This window comes from Arvicanthis niloticus, chromosome 8 (assembly GCF_011762505.2).
Source record: "Arvicanthis niloticus isolate mArvNil1 chromosome 8, mArvNil1.pat.X, whole genome shotgun sequence".
Taxonomy (NCBI): domain Eukaryota; kingdom Metazoa; phylum Chordata; class Mammalia; order Rodentia; family Muridae; genus Arvicanthis; species Arvicanthis niloticus.
The window spans coordinates 8,882,343-8,903,115 of NC_047665.1; the positions used below are offsets into that span (position 1 = coordinate 8,882,343).

The 20,773-nt window shown below is 50.9% G+C and overlaps 1 protein-coding gene across 3 annotated transcripts; it reads right to left on the reverse strand.

The window, feature by feature from the left end:
* Nucleotides 1-4,324: 4,324 nt before the first annotated feature.
* Nucleotides 4,325-19,703, reverse strand: Fgfr4 (fibroblast growth factor receptor 4). 3 transcript variants are annotated; one of them, XM_076938983.1, is made up of 18 exons: nt 19,543-19,703; nt 16,935-17,068; nt 16,028-16,291; nt 15,839-15,937; nt 15,561-15,727; nt 13,714-13,837; nt 12,997-13,187; nt 12,730-12,868; nt 12,201-12,394; nt 11,973-12,118; nt 11,769-11,890; nt 6,883-6,993; nt 6,592-6,782; nt 6,044-6,166; nt 5,869-5,939; nt 5,501-5,638; nt 5,135-5,240; nt 4,325-5,032 (listed from the first exon to the last, which is right to left on the reverse strand). In XM_076938983.1, exons 2-18 carry the CDS (start codon nt 17,014-17,016, stop codon nt 4,883-4,885), a joined length of 2,418 nt encoding a protein of 805 aa, XP_076795098.1. In that variant the 5' UTR covers nt 17,017-17,068; nt 19,543-19,703; the 3' UTR covers nt 4,325-4,882. The 3 variants fall into 3 exon arrangements, with proteins under 3 accessions (XP_076795098.1, XP_076795099.1, XP_034366294.1); XM_076938984.1 differs by lacking the exon at nt 19,543-19,703 and adding an exon at nt 19,202-19,507; XM_034510403.2 differs by lacking the exon at nt 19,543-19,703 and adding an exon at nt 19,103-19,123.
* Nucleotides 19,704-20,773: the final 1,070 nt, after the last annotated feature.

The following is a 20,773-nucleotide window of genomic DNA, read 5'->3' on the forward strand; positions in this document are numbered from 1 at the left end:
CTGCAAGCCACCCTCTGGCTTCCACACGTGCCCTCCTTCCCTAATACATTATCAAAAAATACATTAAAGATCTGAGTTTAGCTCAGTGGTAGGATTCTTGCTGGCTGGGTATGTGTTGGGCTCTATGTGCAATCTCCAGCCAAAGGAAAGTAAGATAGCATTCTCTCTCTCTCTCTCTCTCTCTCTCTCTCTCTCTCTCTCTCTCTCTCTTTCTCTGTCTCTCTTTTGTTTTTGTTTTTTTGTTTTTTGAGACAGGGTTTCTCTGTGTAGCCCTGGCTGTCCTGGAACTCACTCTGTAGACCAGGCTGGCCACAAACTCAGAAATCTGCCTCCCAAGTGCTGGGATTAAAGGCGTGTGCCACCCCTGTCCGGCAAGATAGCATTCTCGATCCAAGCAGGCTGACCTCCTTATGGGTTGTCTCAAGAAGTCCTCCCCTCCCCTCAATCCCCCAAGTGCTGAGTCACTGAGTCACTTGAGGGGAGTTATATGGGCACTGAGGAGGGAATCCAGGACCTCAGTCTTACTAGGCAAGAACTATCAGCTGAGCTACTAAACCCCCAGCCTAGGGCATCCCTTCTCAGTAGTGAGTCCCTGCATGGGGACAGCTCAGAGTTAGTCTGAGCATCAGGGGAGAGGACACAGGACACTGTCATGAGGACCTGGGTCTGAGTAAGCTGTGTCTCCTGTGTTCTAGGCTGACCTCCAACCTGACCAGCGGCTGAGGATGACTTTGAGCTTCTAGGCCTTCCATCTTTCAAGCGCTGGCTTTTACTCTGGGTACCAGTATCCTGGTTTATGCAGTGCTGCAGGTTGAGCCCAGGATTCAGGAATGCTAGTTAGCATCTCCTATCTGAGCTACAGTCCCAGCCTCCAGGCTTGGCCCAGTGAAGGGCAGGAGAAATGTCCCTTGGAAGGAAAACCCGGGGAAGGCATTGGTGTGTACAGGCCCCAGGCCACAAGGTTGCAGTTAAAACAGCGATCTGAGGCCCAGAGGAGCTTCAGCATAGTGTCTGTCCAGCCACACCGGCTCAGCGGGCCTCCCTGTTTTGTGCTTCCCAGGGGCTTTGAACACTAGGAAACGCTGGACCACCTAGGGCATGAAAATGAACTCAGAGGGGAATAGACCAGCTTGTCTGACGTCCCACATCCCCTATTCTGCCCCATGTGATTCGGCCGATTGCTTCCAACTTCTGAGCCTCAGTGTCCCCCCTCAGGAAAGTGCTGAAGTGCTGCGGTGGGAATGCCTTCCTGAAAGGGCTGCCCAGAGAGAAGGGAACGGGCCAGTGCCCCACCCCCGCCCCAGCGCGGCAGCCTGCCCTAGAGGCCCTGTCTTAATCACCATGCAATAACAACCGCTGTTTATGAAGCACTCAGGCTCTGGTTGGCAGGTGTCATCATTCATCCCTGTTCCGGGGACAGGGAAACAGGTTCAGAGAGGGCAACTGGCCGCGGTGCTATCCCTTGTACCTGGGCCCCTTGCTCCAGGTGTTCATGTCAACTTCATGTACGTACATATGTACGTACGTGGCCTGGAGTCTCCCGGATCATAGTGTTGTCTGTCTGTTCCTCTCAGCAGAGTCTGCCAGTGGCCTGCTGGAGTGGAGCCTAGTGCTGTTCAGAGGCTTGGAAGCTTCTCAGAACCGGGACAGACGAAGGGGCCAGGCCCCAGCTGTTGCCATGCTGCCCAGAGCCGGCTGTGGAGGGCAGGCTTGATGGAGCAGCGAAGCTTGCACAGGGGAATTAGCAGCATCTGTGTCCTGACATGGGACATCAGGAATGTGAGAGAGCCCCAGCAACTGGGTGCCTGCCAGGGACATTGGCAAGGAGGGGCTGGGGGCAGGCCATCCAAGCCTTCCTGGACCCCAGAAATGACCAGGCAGCAGCTGTTCCTGTCACTCTGAACAACCTGGTTCTGGGCTCCGATATGCACAAGGCCCGCCGAGAACTTGGGGTGTCTGTTCATGTTCTAGGGAACCCTGTTTTTTGTTTGGTCCTGTCTTCACAGTACTGGTATTCAAATCTGAGGCCTGAGGCCTCTCTGTTTTTGTTTTTGCTACCAGGCTTTACTCCTTAGCCTAGGCCTGACTGGACTTCACTATGTAGAGCAGGCTGGTCCCAAACTCACTTCCATCTGCCTCTCAGTTGTAGGGTTTCAGGCTTGTGCCATCACTTCTGGCCTGCTTTGATTTTAATCTTTTTCTTTTTAAAGACTATGTCTCACCCTGTAGCTCAGGCTGGCCTATAACTCATTCTGTGTCCCAGGCTGGCTTTAAATTTGAGGGGATCTTCTTGCCTTCGAGTGTGTGTGAGTGTGTGTGTGTGTTGGGGCTCGGGGAGTGGGATTACAGGCTTAAACCCACCATTCCTGAATTTTTATTTATTTCTGGAGACAGGGTCTGTTACTTTACCCCAGGCTGGCCTCCAACTCCAGCTGATCCAGCTGCTCAGCCTTCTGAGTGGAGGCTTTCTTTTTCTCTCTGAGGTAGTCTCACTATGTCCTCCTGAAACCCAGAAATTATCAGGCAGAAGCTGCCCCACTGATCCTGAACAACCAGGTTCTGGCCTCTGATATGCATAGACAGGGCCTACTAAGAACCCCGGGTGTTAGCTCAACCCTATCATGGAACTCCATGTATCCCAGGCTGGTTTCAAACTCCTAATTAAAAAAAAATATTTATTTTAGTTTTAATTATGTGTATTCGTGTCTGAATGTGGGTATGTGTACATTGCGTATAGGTGCCAGCAGAGGCCAAAAGAGGGCACCAGACCCCCTAGAACTTAAGTTAGAGCCGGTTGTAAGCCACACATAGGGGATGCTGGGAACTGAACTCAGGTCCTCTGTATGTGCTTGGGCACTCTTAATTACTGAGCCATCCCTCCGGTCCCACTCACAATTCTTAAACTTGAGAGAATATCCTTGCTTCAGTCTCCTTAGTAGCTTGGGCTAGAGGAGGGTAACACTGCACTAGACACATCCGTTGGTTTCACAGAAGGGCAAACAGCCTCTGTGGTACAGCTGTGCTGAGAGACCATCGGGTGACTCAAGAGTAGCCACGGGCCAGCAGTGGAACAGTGGACCATGGGGTTTTTGTCCTGCATCTCATGGTCCTTCTACCTCACCCCAACCTCCCAATCTTTTCCAGACCCAGGCAAACCCAAGGAATCTGCACAAAACGAGCACCTGGAGTGGTGACAGGACTCAGTCACTGACTAGTAATCCCTAACAGGAGACGGAGTTTGGAAGCAGGTCTCAGTCAGAATGTTTGGTTATTATGTATGGTACTTATACAGGGAGCCAAGTATGTGTGTGTGATGTATAATTATTCTTATTTTTTCTTTTTTACATATTTGGATTTTTTACCTGCATGTACGTGTCTATGTGTACAGTGCCCAAGGAAGTCAAAAGAGGAACTCTAGGAACTGGAGTTACAAATGGTAGTAGTGGGTGCTGGGAATCAAACCCGGGTCCTGAGGGGAAGTTGCAGGTGCTCTCAAATAAAGAGCCATCTCTTTAGTGCTACCCTTAAATTCTTACACTAGTCTCTGAAGCCTAAATACATTTGCAGTCTTCACTCCAGAGAGATCGTGGGAACCAGGAAGCAGAAAGTCTGGGACCACTTTTGGCCTCTCCCTATCCACCCTAAGCTTCAGGGTTAGGGAGAAGCTGAAGCCGCCAGGATGGAGTCCAGTAAGTTTCCAGGCTCAGAGCTCTGGGAAGCTGATCCCTGTGGGGTGAGGGCTGAGAACAGGGTTGTAACAGCCTCCAGGGAGGATCATGCAAGTGGGGACAGCTGCAGCTCAGCCAGGCAGCAACCAGCTGCTGCCTGGGAGACAGGCCAGGGCCAGGCAGGGCAGGCACGGCCCCCACAAGCCCTGAGCCTGAGCTGGCAGATCCAGACCGTGGGAGCAGGCAGTGGCTGGAGGCTTGATTTCACATTTTCGTGCTGTGTTAACGGTCAGTTTGGTTAACGCTGAGCAGATGGGGGAGGGGACGCCAGCTCCCTTGGGGATAGCTGTGGGCCAAGCATGTATGCGTGTGCAGAGGATACAGGGCCTGCCTTACAGATGGTGCATGGTGGACTCATCTGCCCATGTATTCAATCCCTCACCATTGCATACACAAGGATGATTCTATAGGACAGACGGACAAAGGCAAGGGTGTGTATCTGCTTCTGAGTCTGCACAGCTGGAGGCAGAAGCCAGACAAAGGCCTGGCACCCCCTCCCCCCTCAGTCATCTGTGTCACCCAGACTGAACTCCCAACATGGAGAGTCTTCCCACCCTACGCCCTGCCACTCAGGGAAGACACCAGGCATACAGAGATTTATTTCAAAAAAAAATAATTTATAAAATGTCATGTTTTTCTGTCTTCCCCACAGGTTTCTCATCTCTCAGGGACACTAGAGGTGATGCCCCTGTCACCAAGATGCTGGAACAAGCAAAGGGGGTGGAGTAGAAGTGAGGCTTGTGGGTGGGGGCAGTGAGGTCCCGAGGCCTCTAGGTTGTTTGGGGGGACTAGAAATGTTTAGGACAAAAGCTTTGCAGCCAGGCCTGGCGAGCCCATGAGACGGAGGCTGCTTGCGTAGGCCTTAATGCTTCTTCTCTGAGGATGAGTCCAAGGGCAAGACCATGATCTTGAGACTAGAGTTGAACTCTGAGTTGAACATCATAAGGCTGGAACATAAGGCCTGAACTATGAACCCTAGGACCAAGAATGAGCGTCCCCAACACAGGGCCAGAGAGAGAATCTGGGACAGTGAGGGGTAGTCTCAAGTCAGAGGCCTGACACTGCCAATGTCAAATGCTGATGCATCAGGTCCCAGCTGAGCTAGGAGGCCCACAGCCATGGGCCTACCAGCCGGTACAACATTGTTCCCCGGTTCATGTTGTCTGCCCATCAGGGAATGGGAAGGGGCTTGGCTCCAGGGGCAAAGGGTCATGGCTGAAAACCGAGTCACTGGAGGAGCAGGTGCTGCTGGCATCCCCATTGGAGGGAGAAAAGGGTCCAAAGGTCAGACGGAGGTCAAGGTACTGCAAGGAATAGAGCTGGTCAGCTTCCAGCCTCTGGGACAGGATGCTTCATGGTCATGGGAGCGGGCAGAAAGGAGGGCATGGGGCAGGAGTGGGCAGTACCTCTTCAGAGACAGCCAGCAGGACCTTGTCTAGAGCTTCCACCAGCTGCTTAAAAGTAGGCCTCTGAGAGGGAGCTGCATGCCAACACTCCCTCATTAGGCCATACCTGGGAACGGGTCAAAGAAGCTTATGTGTAGGGTGGGCAAAATAAAGATGGTGGGCTGGGGGGCAGGTTGGGGAGCCCCACCCCCAGGATAAGCAGGGCAGTTTGGTGGGAGAGTAGGAACAAGACACCATGAGCCGAGGAGAGGAAGAGTGGAGACCGTGGGTGGACACGGTACGGGTCTATGGCCAGGGCCAAAAGCTGACGTCAAAGTCAGGACTGAGGATGAGGTCTGGACACTGGGGCAAGGAGGGTGACCTTACAGCTCTGAGGGGCAGTTTGGGGGCCGCTCCATCCTGTGCCCCTCTCGCAGTAGTGAAAACAGCTCCTCCACCGGGATGCCAGGGTATGGGGAGCCCCCGAGGGTGAAGATTTCCCACAGCAGGATCCCGAAAGACCACCTGGAGGCAGAACTGTGCTCAGCAGGGCCCAGCGTCCTTCCTTCCTCCTTGAAGCTTTGCAAAGGCTATTGCATTCCTGATTCACCCTTGGGGTTAGGGAGGGACACTCCTTTCTTTCAGAGTATCAGAGGAACTCCTAAGACCTTGTGACTTTGGCAAGCACCTTGCCCTTTTAGAGGGGATGGACGATTTGAAGACAGGCAGCAGCCAGCTTAGAACCCCAGACTCACACATCACTCTGGTGTGTGTATACACGGTCAAACAGTGCCTCAGGAGCCATCCACTTGACTGGCAGGCGGCCCTGGAGGAAGGAGGCGGGGACAGTGGTGTGAATAGTACCTAACCCTTTCAGGCCAGGCCTAGTCCCCCGCCCCACTCCCATGTATTTCCCCGGGTGTCCCTCACGTTGCTGGTTTTCTTATAGTAGTCAATGTGGTGGACACCACGGGCCAGGCCAAAGTCAGCAATCTTCATCACATCATCCTCGGTGACCAGCACATTTCGGGCAGCCAGGTCCCGGTGGATGCACTGAGGACAGGGTAGGGAACTTAGGAGTATCAATCAGGACGTTCGTCTGGGAGTTCTTCATTTCACAGCAAGCCCAGGGGCTAGAGTCACTCAGCCCCCGAACAGATGAGAAATGGAATAGGCAAAGACTTGGGCTGAATCCCCAGAACCAGAAAGAGAAAAAGCAAGAAGCAAGTTTGTTCAGAGCCCACGCCTGCGCCATGCTTGCCCTGGGGTAAAAGAATGGGTGGAGAGAATGGGGACCTGCGGGGTTACACATGGGGACCTGCAGGGTTAGCTGTAAATGTATGGGAGCGATGGATAAAGGATAGAGCCGAGAGCTGGGAGCAAGGGAGCCCCTGAGGACATTCAGTGCCACCGGAAAGAAAGTGTGGAGGTGGTGTTAGAGTGGTCCAGACCACAGCACAGCTGTCCTTTGTCCACACCTTCCGAGACTCCAGATACTGCATGCCTCGGGCCACCTGGTAGGCACAGGAGACCAGGGCCGGGAAGGAGAGTGGTCCTTCGCTGCTCCGAGGCCCATCAGGGCTGAGATCAGGGCCTGGGGGGCGCCGGGCACGGAGGAATTCCCGAAGGTTTCCCTTGGCCGCATATTCCACAATCACGTACAGGGGCCCTACAGAGAGGGAAGACACAGACCAGGGGATGAGGAATTTGGCAAGACTGCCTTTGCATCCCAACTGCACATCTGTAATTCCTTCCGGCCCCAGCCCCACCTTCCTGAGTGCAGACGCCCAGCAGGTTGATGATGTTCTTGTGCCGTCCGATTAACTTCATCACCTCCATCTCAGAGACCAGGTCTGCCAAATCCTTGTCCGAGGCATTGTCTGCGAAACAACAGCTGGGCTGAGGAAGTCGCCACAAGAGCAGCATGGGATGGGATGGGGGTGGGGTTGTCAAGGAAGTCGGGGCTGAAACCCTGCTGGGTTGTATGCCTCAAAAAAAGAGCCTTTTGGGGTTAGGGATTAGTTCAATTTGTAGAGTGTTCACCTAGCATGTAGTAGTCTGCATTCTGTCCTCACCACAGTCTAAAACTAGGCGTGGTAGAGCACACATCTAATCCTAGCACTTGAATATGAGGCCAGCCTGGGCTACATGAGACAAAAACAAACATAACAACTTAAATAAAAAAAAAATAATTGCCGGGCAGTGGTGGCGCATGCCTTTAATCCCAGCACTTGGGAGGCAGAGGCAGGCGGATTTCTGAGTTCCAGGCCAGCCTGATCTACAGAGTGAGTTCCAGGACAGCCAGGGCTATACAGAAAAACCCTGACTCGAAAAACAAAACAAAAAAACAAAAAAAAACCCAAAAAACAAACAAACAAACAAACAAAAAAAAAAACAACAACAACAAAATTAATTCCAGGCCAGGAGGAGTGAACAGGAGGAGTGAAGCACACCATTAATCTTCCGTGAGTTTGAGATCAGCCTGGTCTACATACGGATCTAGGGAGACTATGTAGAGAAACCCTAACTAAAAACAAACAAACAAAAACAAATAAAAACTTATTTATTCAAGACAGTGTTTCTCTGTGTAGCCCTGGCTGTTCCAGAACTAGCTTTGTAGTACAGGCTGGCCTTGAACTCAGAGATCTGCCTGCCTCAGCCTCCTGAGTGCTGGGATTAAAGGTGTGTGCCACTGTGCCTGGGCTAAAGAACTGCCTTGATGGTTTGGGGAGGTGCTCAGGGAATGAAGTGTCTGCAGCACAAGCAGGAAGATCTGAGTTCGGATCCCCAGCATGCATGTAAAAAATTGGGTGGAGCTGTGCAGCAGCTGTGGCCCTAACACTCAGGGCACAAGGTGGAGGAGGGCACTAGATGGCCAGCTAGTGTCGCTGAAACAGCAAGCCTCAGGTTCAGCAAGAGACTGTGTCTCAAAAACTAAGATGGTGAGTGATAGAGGAAGCACCTGATGTCATACACCTACATCTATATCCACAGGCACATACACCTACACCTATACAGGCACACACACCTATACATGCACATTTACCTATGCCTATATCCACATGCACATACACTTATACAAGCACATACACCTGCACCTATACAGGCACACACACACACCTATGCCTATCCATGCACATACACCTATATACACACACACACACCTACACCTATACATACACATACATACATGCACATACACCTACACCGATACATGCACATACACCTATACATACATGCACATACACCTATACCCATACATGCACACATACCTACACCTATATACATGCACACATACCTGCACCTATACATGCACATACACCTACACATGCACATATACCTACACCTATACCTACACATATACTTACACCTATACATGCACATACACCTACACCCATACATGCACATACACCTACACCCATACATGCACATACGCCTACACCTATACATGCATATATGCCTGCACCTATACATGCACATGTGCCTGCACCTATACATGCACATACACCTATGCCTATATATGCACATGTGCCTATGCCTATTATGCACATGCACCTACACCTACACATGCACATATACCTACACCTATACCTACACATATACTTACACCTATACATGCACATATGCCTACACCTATACATGCATATATGCCTGCACTTATACATGTACATATACCTGTATCCATACATGCACATATACCTATACCTATACATGCACAAACACCTACACCTATATCCACATGCACATAACACCTACACCTATATCCACATGCACATACACCTGGCATCCATACCCACAGTCTTTCACTCTCTTTGAACCTCAGACTCATATGCAGCAGAACACCCTCCCACAAAAGTTGCAAGGACAACACATGAAGACTCTCAAAGAACTGACCTTCCCGTGAGCAGGTCCAGGGGAAGGAGAGAGGCAGAAGTTCCAGACAGGAAGGAAGCTGGGTTAACTGGTCCCTGGGTAACAGTCCCTAGGGGCAGGAAGTGCCCTGAGGTTTTGTTAGATATTAGGGAAAGAGACTTCTGTGACTTCTCTAGGGAAGACTGGGCTAAGGACCAGGGACTAGGCTCCCAGAGCTGACCTGTGTCTTTGGGACAAAGACATAACTCTTATCCTAGCCATACATCAATATGGAAAAGCCTGTTTCACAATCACTGCCTCACAGAAAGTGCCAGCTGGCTCCAGCAGGCAGAGAGGAGGGAGCGAGGGAGGGAAGAGTGCAGCAGCCAGGGACAGCAGCAGCAGGGACAGCAGCAGCAGATTCTAATGGGGGCCGGCAAGACACCCAGGACCCCAGAGTACACCGCTAAACATCAAGAGACCGAGAAAGCATAACGTGAAGATATGATTTACACAGAACAAAACAACAGATAAGAAACTCACAGAAGAAAACCTAAAGGAGCCAGCAAGATGGCATGGCACACAGCCTGATGACAAGACTTTGATCTCATAAGCTGTTCTCTGACTACGCTATGTTCACAGGCTATGATATGTGCTCACACTCACACACATATTACACACAAATCGCCCTAAATCCCAGCACTTGGGAGGCAGAGGTAAGTGGATCTCTATAGATTCAAGTTCAGCTTGGTCTATCAAGTTCCAGGCTAGCCAGGACTGTATAGTGCCACCCTGTTTGAAAATGTAATAAGCTTTTAAGAATAAAGAAAAAAATAAAATAGGTTCCAAGGGCAAATACCAGGCGGCTGCATGACATGGCTGAGGATACACTTTGGGGGTGTTGTCTGAGGTCTACATTTCCTTATCCTCTCCACTGTTCCTGGGGATCACAGGGTGGCTCTCCCTGCCGTTGGACAAGTGTTCTACCCCCTCAGCCAGGCCTCTTCATATTTTGGGCAGGGTTTTACTAAGTGGTCCAGGCAGCACTTAGCTCTGTCTGTAGCTTCCCGCACTTTACCATCTACTGTCTTAGTCTCCCAGGCACCCAAGGTTACAGGCTTGTGCCACCAGTCCCAGCTTGAACCTGGGACTTTTTATTTTTATTTTTTTAAGATTTATGTTCTGGTTAGTCAACAAAAAGTTGGACTGGGTATGAGGACTATCTTGTACCTCACAGGTATAAATTGGCATAATTAAGCTCTAATTGTATTTTGAGAGAAAAGTTTCATTTTAACAGGAAGGGTGATATGTAGGAGGAGCTAAGGTGGGAGGAGTACTGAGAGGAAGAGAAGGAGTAAGAAGAGGAGGAGAAGAAAGAGAGGAGAAGCGAGGTGATGAAAGAGAAAGAGGGGGGAGACAGGGAGGCAGATGTTCATGTATCTCCACCAGTCAAAGATAGTTGATATATCTAGGTTGGGTAGTGGGTTACACCTCTGATTGAGCAATACCATACTTATAAAGCCTATGATTAACATTTTTTCAAAAAATGTATATGTGCAAAAAGAAAAAGGGGGCAAGTGATAGGGGTTTTCTAAGGGGGGGAATGGGGAAAGGGGATGGTATCTGAAGTGTAAATAAAATATCTAATAAAAAAAAGGTTTATTTATTTATTGTGAAGAAGGCATCAAATCCAATTACAGATGGTTGTGAGCCACCATGTGGTTGCTGGGAATTGAACTCATGACCTCTAGAAGAGCAGCCAGTGCTCTTAACCTCTGAGCCATCTCTCCAGCCCGGGACTTTTTATTTTTTGAGTGGCCAGATGTGTGTGCTGGGAATTGAACTTGAGTTCTCTGCAAGAGCATCGAGCACTCTCAGTGGCTAAGCCATCTCTCCAGTCCTGAGGCTGGGACTGTTCTCTACTAAGGACACAGACTAGGAACAGGGGGAATATGTGCTGAAGGTGTATTATTTAGTGGGATTGATGGGGATGAGGCATTAAACATGTGAGGATGATAAAGAGATACGAGCCCAGAGCTAATGGGGTTATTAAGCTCCGATCACCACACATCTCATAGGATCATCAATCACCCAGTAGCTAAACTTTACTGAGCTAGTCAGGTATAATTCCAGTACTCGGGAGGCTGATGCAGGAGGATTGCTATGAGTTCCAGGCAGGGCTAGGTTACAGAGTGGCCTCTGGGTCAGCCTCAGAACAAAGCAAAAAACATGGCGCATGCCTTTAATCCCAGCACTTGGGAGGCAGAGACTGGTCTGGTCTACAGAGTGAGTTCTAGGACAGCCAGGGAGGGTTATACAGAGAAACCCTGTCTCAAAAAAATAAAAATACAAACAAAAAAAAAACCCCTAACCAAAAGAGAAGGAGGAGGAGGAGGAGGAGGAGGAGGAGGAGGAGGCGGACGTGGAGGAGGAGGCGGAGGAGGACGAGGAGGAGGCAAGGGAGGAAGGAAGGAAGGAAGGAAGGAAGGAAGACAGAAAGAAAAGAAAACCAGTTCCACACCTTACACCAAAATTTTACTAAGTTACTATGTATCAGAAACATCTATAACCTCCGTCCCTGAGAGTAAGGGGCCATTATTCATCCCCGTGGAGGCATAGGAGGAAACCGAGGCTCAGAAGTCACTTGCCAGGGCCAGCAGTAGGGTTGGGCTTCAGGCCCACGGGTGGAAAACCTGTGGCCTTTTCTCATGCACAGGCAGTCCCTATAGTCCCTTGTGTGGCCCCAGTACGGGCAGTTCGTGTAGCCCCTTGCGTGGCCCCACATGCCCTGCCCAGGCTGTACCTTTCAGCATCTTCACAGCCACGGTGCTGGTTTGGTCAGGCCGGGAGGGATCCATGCCAAAGGCCTCTGCTCGGACCACTTGCCCAAAGCAGCCCTCACCCAGGGGCTTTCCGAGCACCAGCCTGGAGACCAAGAAGACCCATGCTCAGATCTGTGGGTACCACTCTTGAGCTGGCACCCCCATTCTTAGCCTGCTCAGTGTACCTGTCCCGAGGGAATTCCCAAAGTGGGTCGAGAGGTAGGTCTAGACTCACAAGGCCCGTGAGCAAGGGCGGGCCACTGGAGGAGAGTCGGACACCCCGCACCAGGGACAAGCTTGATTTGCCAGAGGACCTCGACTCCAAAGAGAACTGCAAAGTGGGAGATTTGTTCTGCCTGCTGGGGTCAGGCTGAGAGCCATACATGGTGGGGTCTGGGGAACAGGCACAGTACCTGTCGGGCCAAAGGAAAACGGGACAGCTTTTGTACAGTAACAGGCTGGCGAGAGTGGTGGCCGTGGCTTGCTTGTCGGTGATACACCCAGGCCAGCAGCAGGAGCACAACCAAAGCCAGTGAGCCAGATACATATAGAATGATATCTGTGTATCTGGCCTCAGGTGTTGCTGTTGTCCACGTAAGGTCTTCCTCTGCTCGTTAGATGAATGTAGACAGAGAAAATATGCAGTCAGTGGTCAGACTGACCAGCCCTTCCCCCCAGCTTAGGTCCCCACAGTTACTAACACAAATAGGGACACACACTGAAGAAGTCATAGTTATACATAGTCTTATATCCCTGAAGGTCACATGGACAGTCAAGTACAATCAAATACCTATCCCTGCTGAATTCAGTGAGAGCATTCACAGTGCCAAAAACCAAATACTGTATTCCCACAAGCCAAGGAAACTGACTACCTAATAGGCTGCAATGGACCAGAGAGGCGTCCTGTAGCCTCCCCCCAGGACCCTCCCAGGCTCCTCTCACCTGGTAGCACTGTGAGCCACGCTGACTGGTAAGAGAGACCGATGGAGTTGCCCGCCAGACAGGTGTACTCTCCTGCATCCTCAGCGGACACGTTCCTCAGATACAAGACCTCCACCTCTGAGCTATTGATGTCTGTTGTCTGAAGCAGTGGACACACCGGGTCACGGAAGACCCTGGGCCACACTGCAGCTGGGAGGGTAGTTGGGTACCATCCCACCCTAATAGGGAAAGAATGGGGCCCAGCCCGAGCACTAACAGGAAGCACACCTTCAGGACTTGTACGTAGGGGAAACCGTCGGCGCCGAAACTGCTGCCGTTGATGACGATGTGTTTCAGCCACTGGATGTGGGGCTGGGCGTCACTGTACACCTTACACAGTAGCTCCACGTCGCTGCCAACCACAGCTGTGGTGTTGGCTGGGAGCCCCGCCTGCAGGATGGGCCGGTGCGGGGACCGCTCTGGGGGCCAGGCCAGGCCGTCAACCCTGACCAGTGGCACCCACGGAATCACCCAGTTTACCTGCCCCCAGCCGCCCTCCTAGTACAGGGGAAGGACCTTCTGGACACACAGCTCAGATCTGGGCTATCTTCTGTTCACCTTCCTTCAGCTCTTTATGGCTTTACTGTCTTTGGGTCTAGGGCAACTTCTTAGACTCACATTCAAAAATGTCTACTGCCTGTCCCCCACCCCCACAAATGCTGCGCCCATGGCGTATACCTGCCCACAAATGCACTTAAGAATTGAATTCAGCCTGTGCCATCTGCCTGGACGCCCTTCTCCTGTTCCCTTTAGACAGACTTCTGCTCCTTCAGCCCACACCCCACCCCCCTTGCTTCCTTCTGACCCTTGGGGTTGTTTCATTCGTCTGAAACTGACTCCATCTAGTTTCCAACACAAGATAAGACAAGATATCCACCCTAGTGGCAGGACAAAGCTGAAGATAAGCCAAATTCTTTGTCCCACCTCCCCAGCACACCCACTCACCCAGCACGTCCAGCAGATAGCTGTAACGAATGCTACCCAGAGAGTTCTCCACAAGGCACGTGTATGTGCCACGGTCTGAGGGTACCACACTTTCCATCACCAGACTCCAGTGTTGGTGGCGCAGCTGGAAGCAGACAGGGGTAGAGAAAGTGTCCATAGGGGACCCGGGAAAGCCAGGACAGGGGGAGGACAGGATCTGCTCTTCTCAATCTTCCTAGTCTCTGAGAGGATCAGGCTGAGGCCAGAGATCCCTGGACAGAGAAAAAGGCTGTAAGAAGTATCTCCACCAGGCTGGAGGCACTGTTTGGTAGTTAAGAATGCAGATGCTCTTCCGGAGGTCCCCAATTTGATTCCCAGCACCTACATGGTGGTGGCTCACACCCAGCTGTAACTCCAGTTCCTGGGGATCTGACATTCTTGTGTAGCCAGGCATGGTGGTGCATGCCTTTAAACCCAACACTTGGAAGTCAGTGAAGGGCAGGAGGATAGGAATTCAAGGTTAGCCTGGTCTACAGATGGAGTTCCAAGCTACTCAAGACTACTACACAGTGAGATTCTGTCTCAAATGAACAAACAAATTAAACAAACACCACAAAACAACTCGCCCCCCCCCAAAAAAAAAACAAAACTGTGTGAGCCCTGGTTTGAGTCTTTGAAGTTTAGCTATACCCTCCCCAGGAGTGCTCCCTTGTGCTAGTCTTTGCTGGCTCTCAGTCTCAGTTGCCTCCTGACAGCATGCTAAAGCCTACTGTTCAATGTTTCTTCCCATCTTAAAGGAGCTGCTACTCAGGAGGAACACTATAATGACACCCTATCTCAAAACCAGCATCATTGGTGGCTGGAGAGGTAGCTCAGTGGTTAAGAGTACTGACTGAGTCGGGCAGTGGTGGCACACGCCTTTAATCCCAGCACTTGGGAGGCAGAGGCAGGCATATTTCTGAGTTTGAGGCCAGCCTGGTCTACAGAGTGCATTCCAGGGCAGCCAGGGCTACACAGAGAAACTCTGTCTCAAAAAAAAAAAACAAAACAAAACAACAACAACAACAAAAAGAGCACTGACTGCTATTCCAGAGGTCCTGAGTTCAATTCCCAGCAACCATATGGTGGTTCACAACCATATGTAATGGGACCTGATGCCCTTTTCTGGTGTGTCTGAAGATAGCTACAGTATATGTATATATCAACCAGCATAATCACCCCAGGTGAGATGACCCACACCTTTAGTCCAAGGAGGCTAGTTCTTTGTGAGTTCAAGGCCAGCCTGGTCTCCATAGTGAGTTCCAAGACCAGCAGGGCTACATAGAGTGGCCCCATCTCCAAAAACAAAACCAAACCCAGCACCAGCATCATCAGGGCTACATAGAAAGACCTATCTCAAAAACCAAACCACACCAGCTCATCAGGGCTGGAGAATGCTCAGTGGTTAGGAGCACTTGCTGTCCTTCTGGAGGACCTGAGCTCGGTTCCTAGCTGCCCCACATCAGGCAACTCACAATTGCCTCTGTCGTTCTAGCTCCCAGGGATCCGATGCCCTTTTCTGGTCTCTCTGTAGGCACACATGTACATGGTATTTATTTACACATAAATAAAAATAATTAAAATAATCCTTTAGCACCCCTTGGCCATAAACATCATCACCAACAATGAAACCCTACCAGAAGATACCAGGACTTAGTCTTTGCTGAGGCCGAGAGGTCACACTTTGTGAGAGAGTAGCAGATTGAGCCAGAGCTGTCCATGGTCTGGGACTCTGGGATTACCTTCCTTGTCATTTATCGACCTATGTGAGGGGCTATACGGGGAAATGAAAATGGGGGAGAAGATGGACTTGGAAAGCAGAGACTCACCCGAATGCCTCCAATACGATTCTCCCCGTGGAAGGCCTGTCCATCCTTGAGCCAGCGGATGGTGGGCATTGGGTTTCCTGCAGCTGGACAGCGGAATTTGACAGTATTCCCAGCAGGCACTGCATGCAGTTTCTTCTCCATGCGTTGGGGGTGTGTCCAGTAGGGTGCTAGAGGGAAAAGAAAGAGTAATTAGGACCCTAAGGTGACCTTGGCTCACACACAAGTCTCTCCTCAGTGACCAGATAGGTGGTGAAGAGTCCTTGGGAGGAGGCACCCACCTTGCTGTGGGTAGACACGCCCACTCGAGTAGACACGCCCACTCGAGGAGCTGCCAAACGTCTTGGGGTCCTCATCATTACTGATGGAGGTTAAGGAGTCTATTCAGGGACAAAGGAAGGCATCTGAAATCCAAGAGAAGAGGGGTTTCTCTCCCAAGGAACCCTTAAACCCCCGCCAGATCCTCTTACCATCCACGAGCAAAGTAAGATTGTGTAGGACTGTCATGGAGCCACGTGCCAGGCAGAGGTATCGGCCAGCATCCTCAGGAAGGAAGCTGGCGATCTCCAGGCGGCCTCTCCAACCCCGTACTCGCCCAGCAGATGCCAGGCGGCTGCCCTCCTTGTACCAATGACGACCACGCTCAGTACGCCCACAGCATAGCCGCACAGGCTGCCCTAGGGCCACCATCAACACCTGCTCTTGCTGCTCCAGGACTGGGGCTAGACAGGGCTCTGAGGGCAGATGGCAGAAGTCATTGATACCCATAGCTCCATCAGAGGCTAGCCGCCCCTTCCCGCAATACAGAGAACATGCTATACACACGGGACACAAGGATCCTGTGATACATGCCTTTCCCATACACGTAACCACATGCTACAAATGCTTTGCACAGGGCCAATGCCACACTTTTTCTGAGAGTTGTCACACACATACACACACACTTGGCACACATGCTAGACATGCTACTACCCAAGATATGCACACATACACACACACAAGGCACATGCTACAGGTGTCACATACAGGACACATGCCACACCTCTGAGGCACACTATACTCGGTTCATATATCACATGCTGCTTGCACCTCCCAACCGACACACCCAGTGCATAGAACCACACACACACATACACAGCCAAGGGGCTCACCACTGACTCTGCGGCCTAGCCCAGGTTCTGTGCCCTGTAAGGCTAGTCCTCTCTTGTAGAATACAGATAGGAGTGTGCTTGCTGGGAGTGAGACAAAATGCCCTGCCCTGCTGCCTCCTTCTTGGGACCAGGGCCAGGATCCTCTCCAGTTTTGCTCAGCCAGAAGCCCCTTTCTGGTGCCTGTCCCTGACATCCTTGCCACCCTCTCCCACCTTAGAAGCCATACCCTGCTCCATTTCCTCAGAGGCCTCAAGGGACAAGGTTGGTGTCCCTTGAAAGGTGCTCAATAGGACCAACAGCAGCCACATTTCTTCCCAGCTGTTCTCCGGACCCAGGCCAGACTTCCCACTGACCACCTTCCTAAAACAGGGGGTTGGGGGAGAAGAGCCCCAGTCAGACGCTGGTCCCATTCTTTGTTTTGCAGATGAAGAGACCCAGAGACAGGAAGCAGTCAGTAAGCTCATCCAAACCCCACAAGGCAGTAGTGGGGCACAGGCTGGAGCCAGGCTGCTCCGCAGAGCCCCAGCCTCCCCAAAGGAGGTTCTGCAGGGCGTGTGCGGACTTCCTGCTGTCTTGGGTCCTACTGCGACCTGGCATGTCTTCACAGAGAGAGCAGTCTCAGAATTCTTTTCTTGGAAGGAAGCAGAGATGGTGACTTATCCTTTGCTCACTCCACACACATCATTTATTTTCTGCTGAATAAATGAATTCATTGCTGAAGACTCAAAGAAAGGGGAAACCTAATACGAAGCCAGCCTTCAGCATCTGGACGCCATCTCACGGGACCCCATTCTTTAGCTGTACTGACACTTCCATGTCCAGCTGGGGGATACCTCCAGCGTGGGTGCTCTAATGAGGCGCAGTCCAAATCAAGGACACTCTTCCTTGTTCCGAGCCAGGAAAGCAACCCGAGGACACTTCTGGTGGTTTGTACCCTCACGGCTTCATCTCAGACAATGTGGGAGCTTGTTTGGCTTCGTTGATTGTTTTTAGAGTTGTGGATTGAACCCAAGACCTCCTTGCATGCTAAGCAAACCCCCTGCCCCTGAGCTTAGTGTCTAGCTGGCTTTGTAATTGACACAGATTTTACATGTCTGGTAGTGACAAATTCAAATCCTGATTCCTGCCAAGACCTACCTTTGTCCCTTTCTGAACCATTATTATCATAGGGTTGCTTCAGGGATAAAAAAGAGGCCATACATGGAGGGATGGCACAGACAGAGCATTAGTGAGACTATAGTGGGGCATCTGTCCCCCAAAAGGAAGACTCAGACCTAAGCCCTAACTTGACCAGGGAACCAGTGGAGGCCCAGAGATGCACAGGCTGTTACCTAGTCCTGGATAACAACCAGGTATCGCCAGCATCTTTGGATCAGTGTTCTTTTTCTCCGGAACCCCATTCATGTTGGACAAGGACTTTGTGAGTGTGTACACCGTCTTTGCACAGGGGCCATGCTAACCTCCATATCAGGCCAACTTTAATAAGTGTACAGCTGAAGAAAACGGCGTGACTCTTAGAAGATGCATTCCATACTTTACCAAACTGGGAACCCTGTCCGGGACCCCATTATACCGGTTCTTCTCAGCCCACTGCTGAGGAAGACTCAGGCCTAAGCCTTCAGTCCACTGATCTCCTCAGTGTCTCTCAGCTCCCCTGCCCTACTTAGTAAGTATCTTGGCAAATCTTAGTTCTTCACTGTCCAGTAGGTTGTTTAGTTTTTTTGATATTTTTTGTTTGTTTGTTTGTTTGATTTGTTACCCAGTTTACAAGCCCCTAAGGATTAACTGCAGGTCACCTTTCTTCTTTTTTCTTCCTTTTTTTTTCTTTCTTTCATTTTTTAAAAATTATTTTGAGATAATTTCTCCCTAAAGTTGACCAGCCAGACTGGCATTGAAACTCACTCTGTAAACCAAACAGGTCTACAAATTGTGAGGCTCCTGCCTCAGCCTGGCTAGCTCCCATTAAGGCCCAAATGCCCGGCCCAGCTTTTCTAGCCTTCATTTTAAACGCCAACCTTGTTAGTTTCACTCTGTCCCTTCAGTAAATTCTAAAAGCCAGCATGTTTCTTTCCTTGCCTGTACCTCTGTGTCCCTCGTTCCTCTTGTCCACCGGCTTAGCTATGGTCTTAAAACCTTGACCTGTCTCCTACCCTTAGTTTGGTCGGCCTGTCTGCAAAAGACTCCTACCACACCCTGCTAAGCAGAGAGGGCCGATCTTCTGTCTCCAGCTTGGGTTGGGCGGACAGGTCCGGGGAGGTTTTATTCCCACTCCCAGGCTGCCCTGAACTCTCAATCACAGAATCTTAGTGTAGTCACCTCGGCTGGCCACTGAGGACCGCTAGCACTTGGGACTGTCATCAGAGAGCGCTGAGTTATTCACCCTCCTGCACTCACGCGATAAGGTGCTCTGTGCAAGTGACTGCGAGCGTTAGTTTCCTCATCTTTTTGGCCAGAGCGCGTCTGTCACCCGCCCAAGGGCGACAGTGCTCTTACTTTTAGTGCCCCGACCCCGTCTCCTCGGAGGGAGGTGCTCGTTAGAGGTCCCGGTGCGGAGTAGCATAGACAGCTGGCCCATCGCCCCCGCCCCGGTGGGCAATAAGTAACCAGAGCGGTGACCAGGGTGCTCTTTGAACGGAGGGGGACAAAAGGCTCTGTGTGCGCTGCGAGTTACTGATTTACCGCCCCCTCCACCCAACCACTCCCGCCGCGCGGGCGCCAAGGTCCCCGGGGCTGAGGGGGCAGCTCCCGAGCTCCACGGCCGCTGTCCTCACGGTGTGTGGCCCGGCTCGCCCAAAGCTAGAGGGTTCGGCTCCCCGTGCAGGGGCCCGGCTCACCTGGCTCCTCCGCCGCCCGATTCCCGCGCGCGCGGGTCTCGATCCCGGCAGGGCTGGTACACTCACCCGCCGGGAGCTCCTCCGCCCCGGGCCGAAGAGCCAGGAATGTCCCTGTAACTGCAGCGTGGCTGGGGGCTGCCCCTCCTGCCCCGCCCACCTTGGGCTCCGCCTCTTCTGGACCAGTTCTGATCTGAGAGGCGTGGTCCGAGACCCAGCTAACCTCAGACTGGCACCCTTGCGCACAAGCTCCGGTTGGGACTGGATCGCCCAGGCTCAGCCGCTCCAGGGCTTCTGATCCAACCTGCAAGGTCTAACGTGCTACTTCCTCTATCCTTTTTTCTTTATCAATCTGGAACTCACCAGGCTCCCCGGTTTTCCGTGCAATTGCAGTACATCAGGTAAACCTGACCTCTCCTTTTTTGCCTCAGCGACCTTCGGAGGATATTTAAAATACATCTCGGTCCGGGTGGCTGCAGCGGCAGCAGCAGCGGCGCACTCCTTTAATCTCAGCACTGGGGAGGCAGAGGCAGAGGCAGGTGGATCTTTGATTTCGGGACAGCCTGGTCTACATAGGGAGTTCCAAGACAGACAGGACTACACAGAGAAACTCTGTCTCAAAAAAAAAAAAAAAAAAAAAAAAAAAAAAAAAAAAAAAAAAAAAAAAAAAAAAAAAAACCAAAAACAAACAAACAAACAAAAAAACCAACCAACCAACCAATCAAATATATATATATATATATATATATATATATAAATAATTTAAAATAAATAAAATTAAAATACATATCTAGGCCAGGCCTGGTACTCAGAGGGCTAAGGCACAACTAACTTGGCAACTTAATGAGACCATATCTGAAAAGAAAACAAAAACAAAAATAAAACAAACAGGGAGCTGAAATCGCAGCCTAGAGGTCAAGCATTTGCAGGTGTGAGGCTCTAAGTTTAAATCCTAGTGTAAAAGACAAATGTTAGAATTTCCTTTTTAAAAACGAGTTATTTATTTATTTTATGTGCATTGGTGTTTTTCCTCCACGTATGTCTGTGTTCAAGTGTCAGATACCTTGGAACTGGAGTTATAGATAGTTGTGAGCTGCCGAATGGGTGTCGGGAATCGAACCTGGGTTCTCTGGAAGAGCAGCAAGTACTGCTGAGTCATCTTTCCGGCCACCACCCCCTACCTTGTTCTAAGTTTAAAATTTAAACTTTAATTTGTAAAAACTTGGGTGCTCTT

Bases quoted from the DNA above. Each gene is read 5' to 3' on its own strand.
- Fgfr4 (XM_076938983.1), bottom strand. From the start codon at position 17,016: ATGTGGCTGCTGTTGGTCCTATTGAGCACCTTTCAAGGGACACCAACC. The intron at 5,940-6,043 runs GTGAGGGACACC...TCCTTCCTCCAG, and splicing joins ACTATAAGAAAACCAGCAAC to GGCCGCCTGCCAGTCAAGTG. The intron at 5,241-5,500 runs GTAAGGTCACCC...ACCCGTTCCCAG, and splicing joins CCAAACTGCCCCTCAGAGCT to GTATGGCCTAATGAGGGAGT.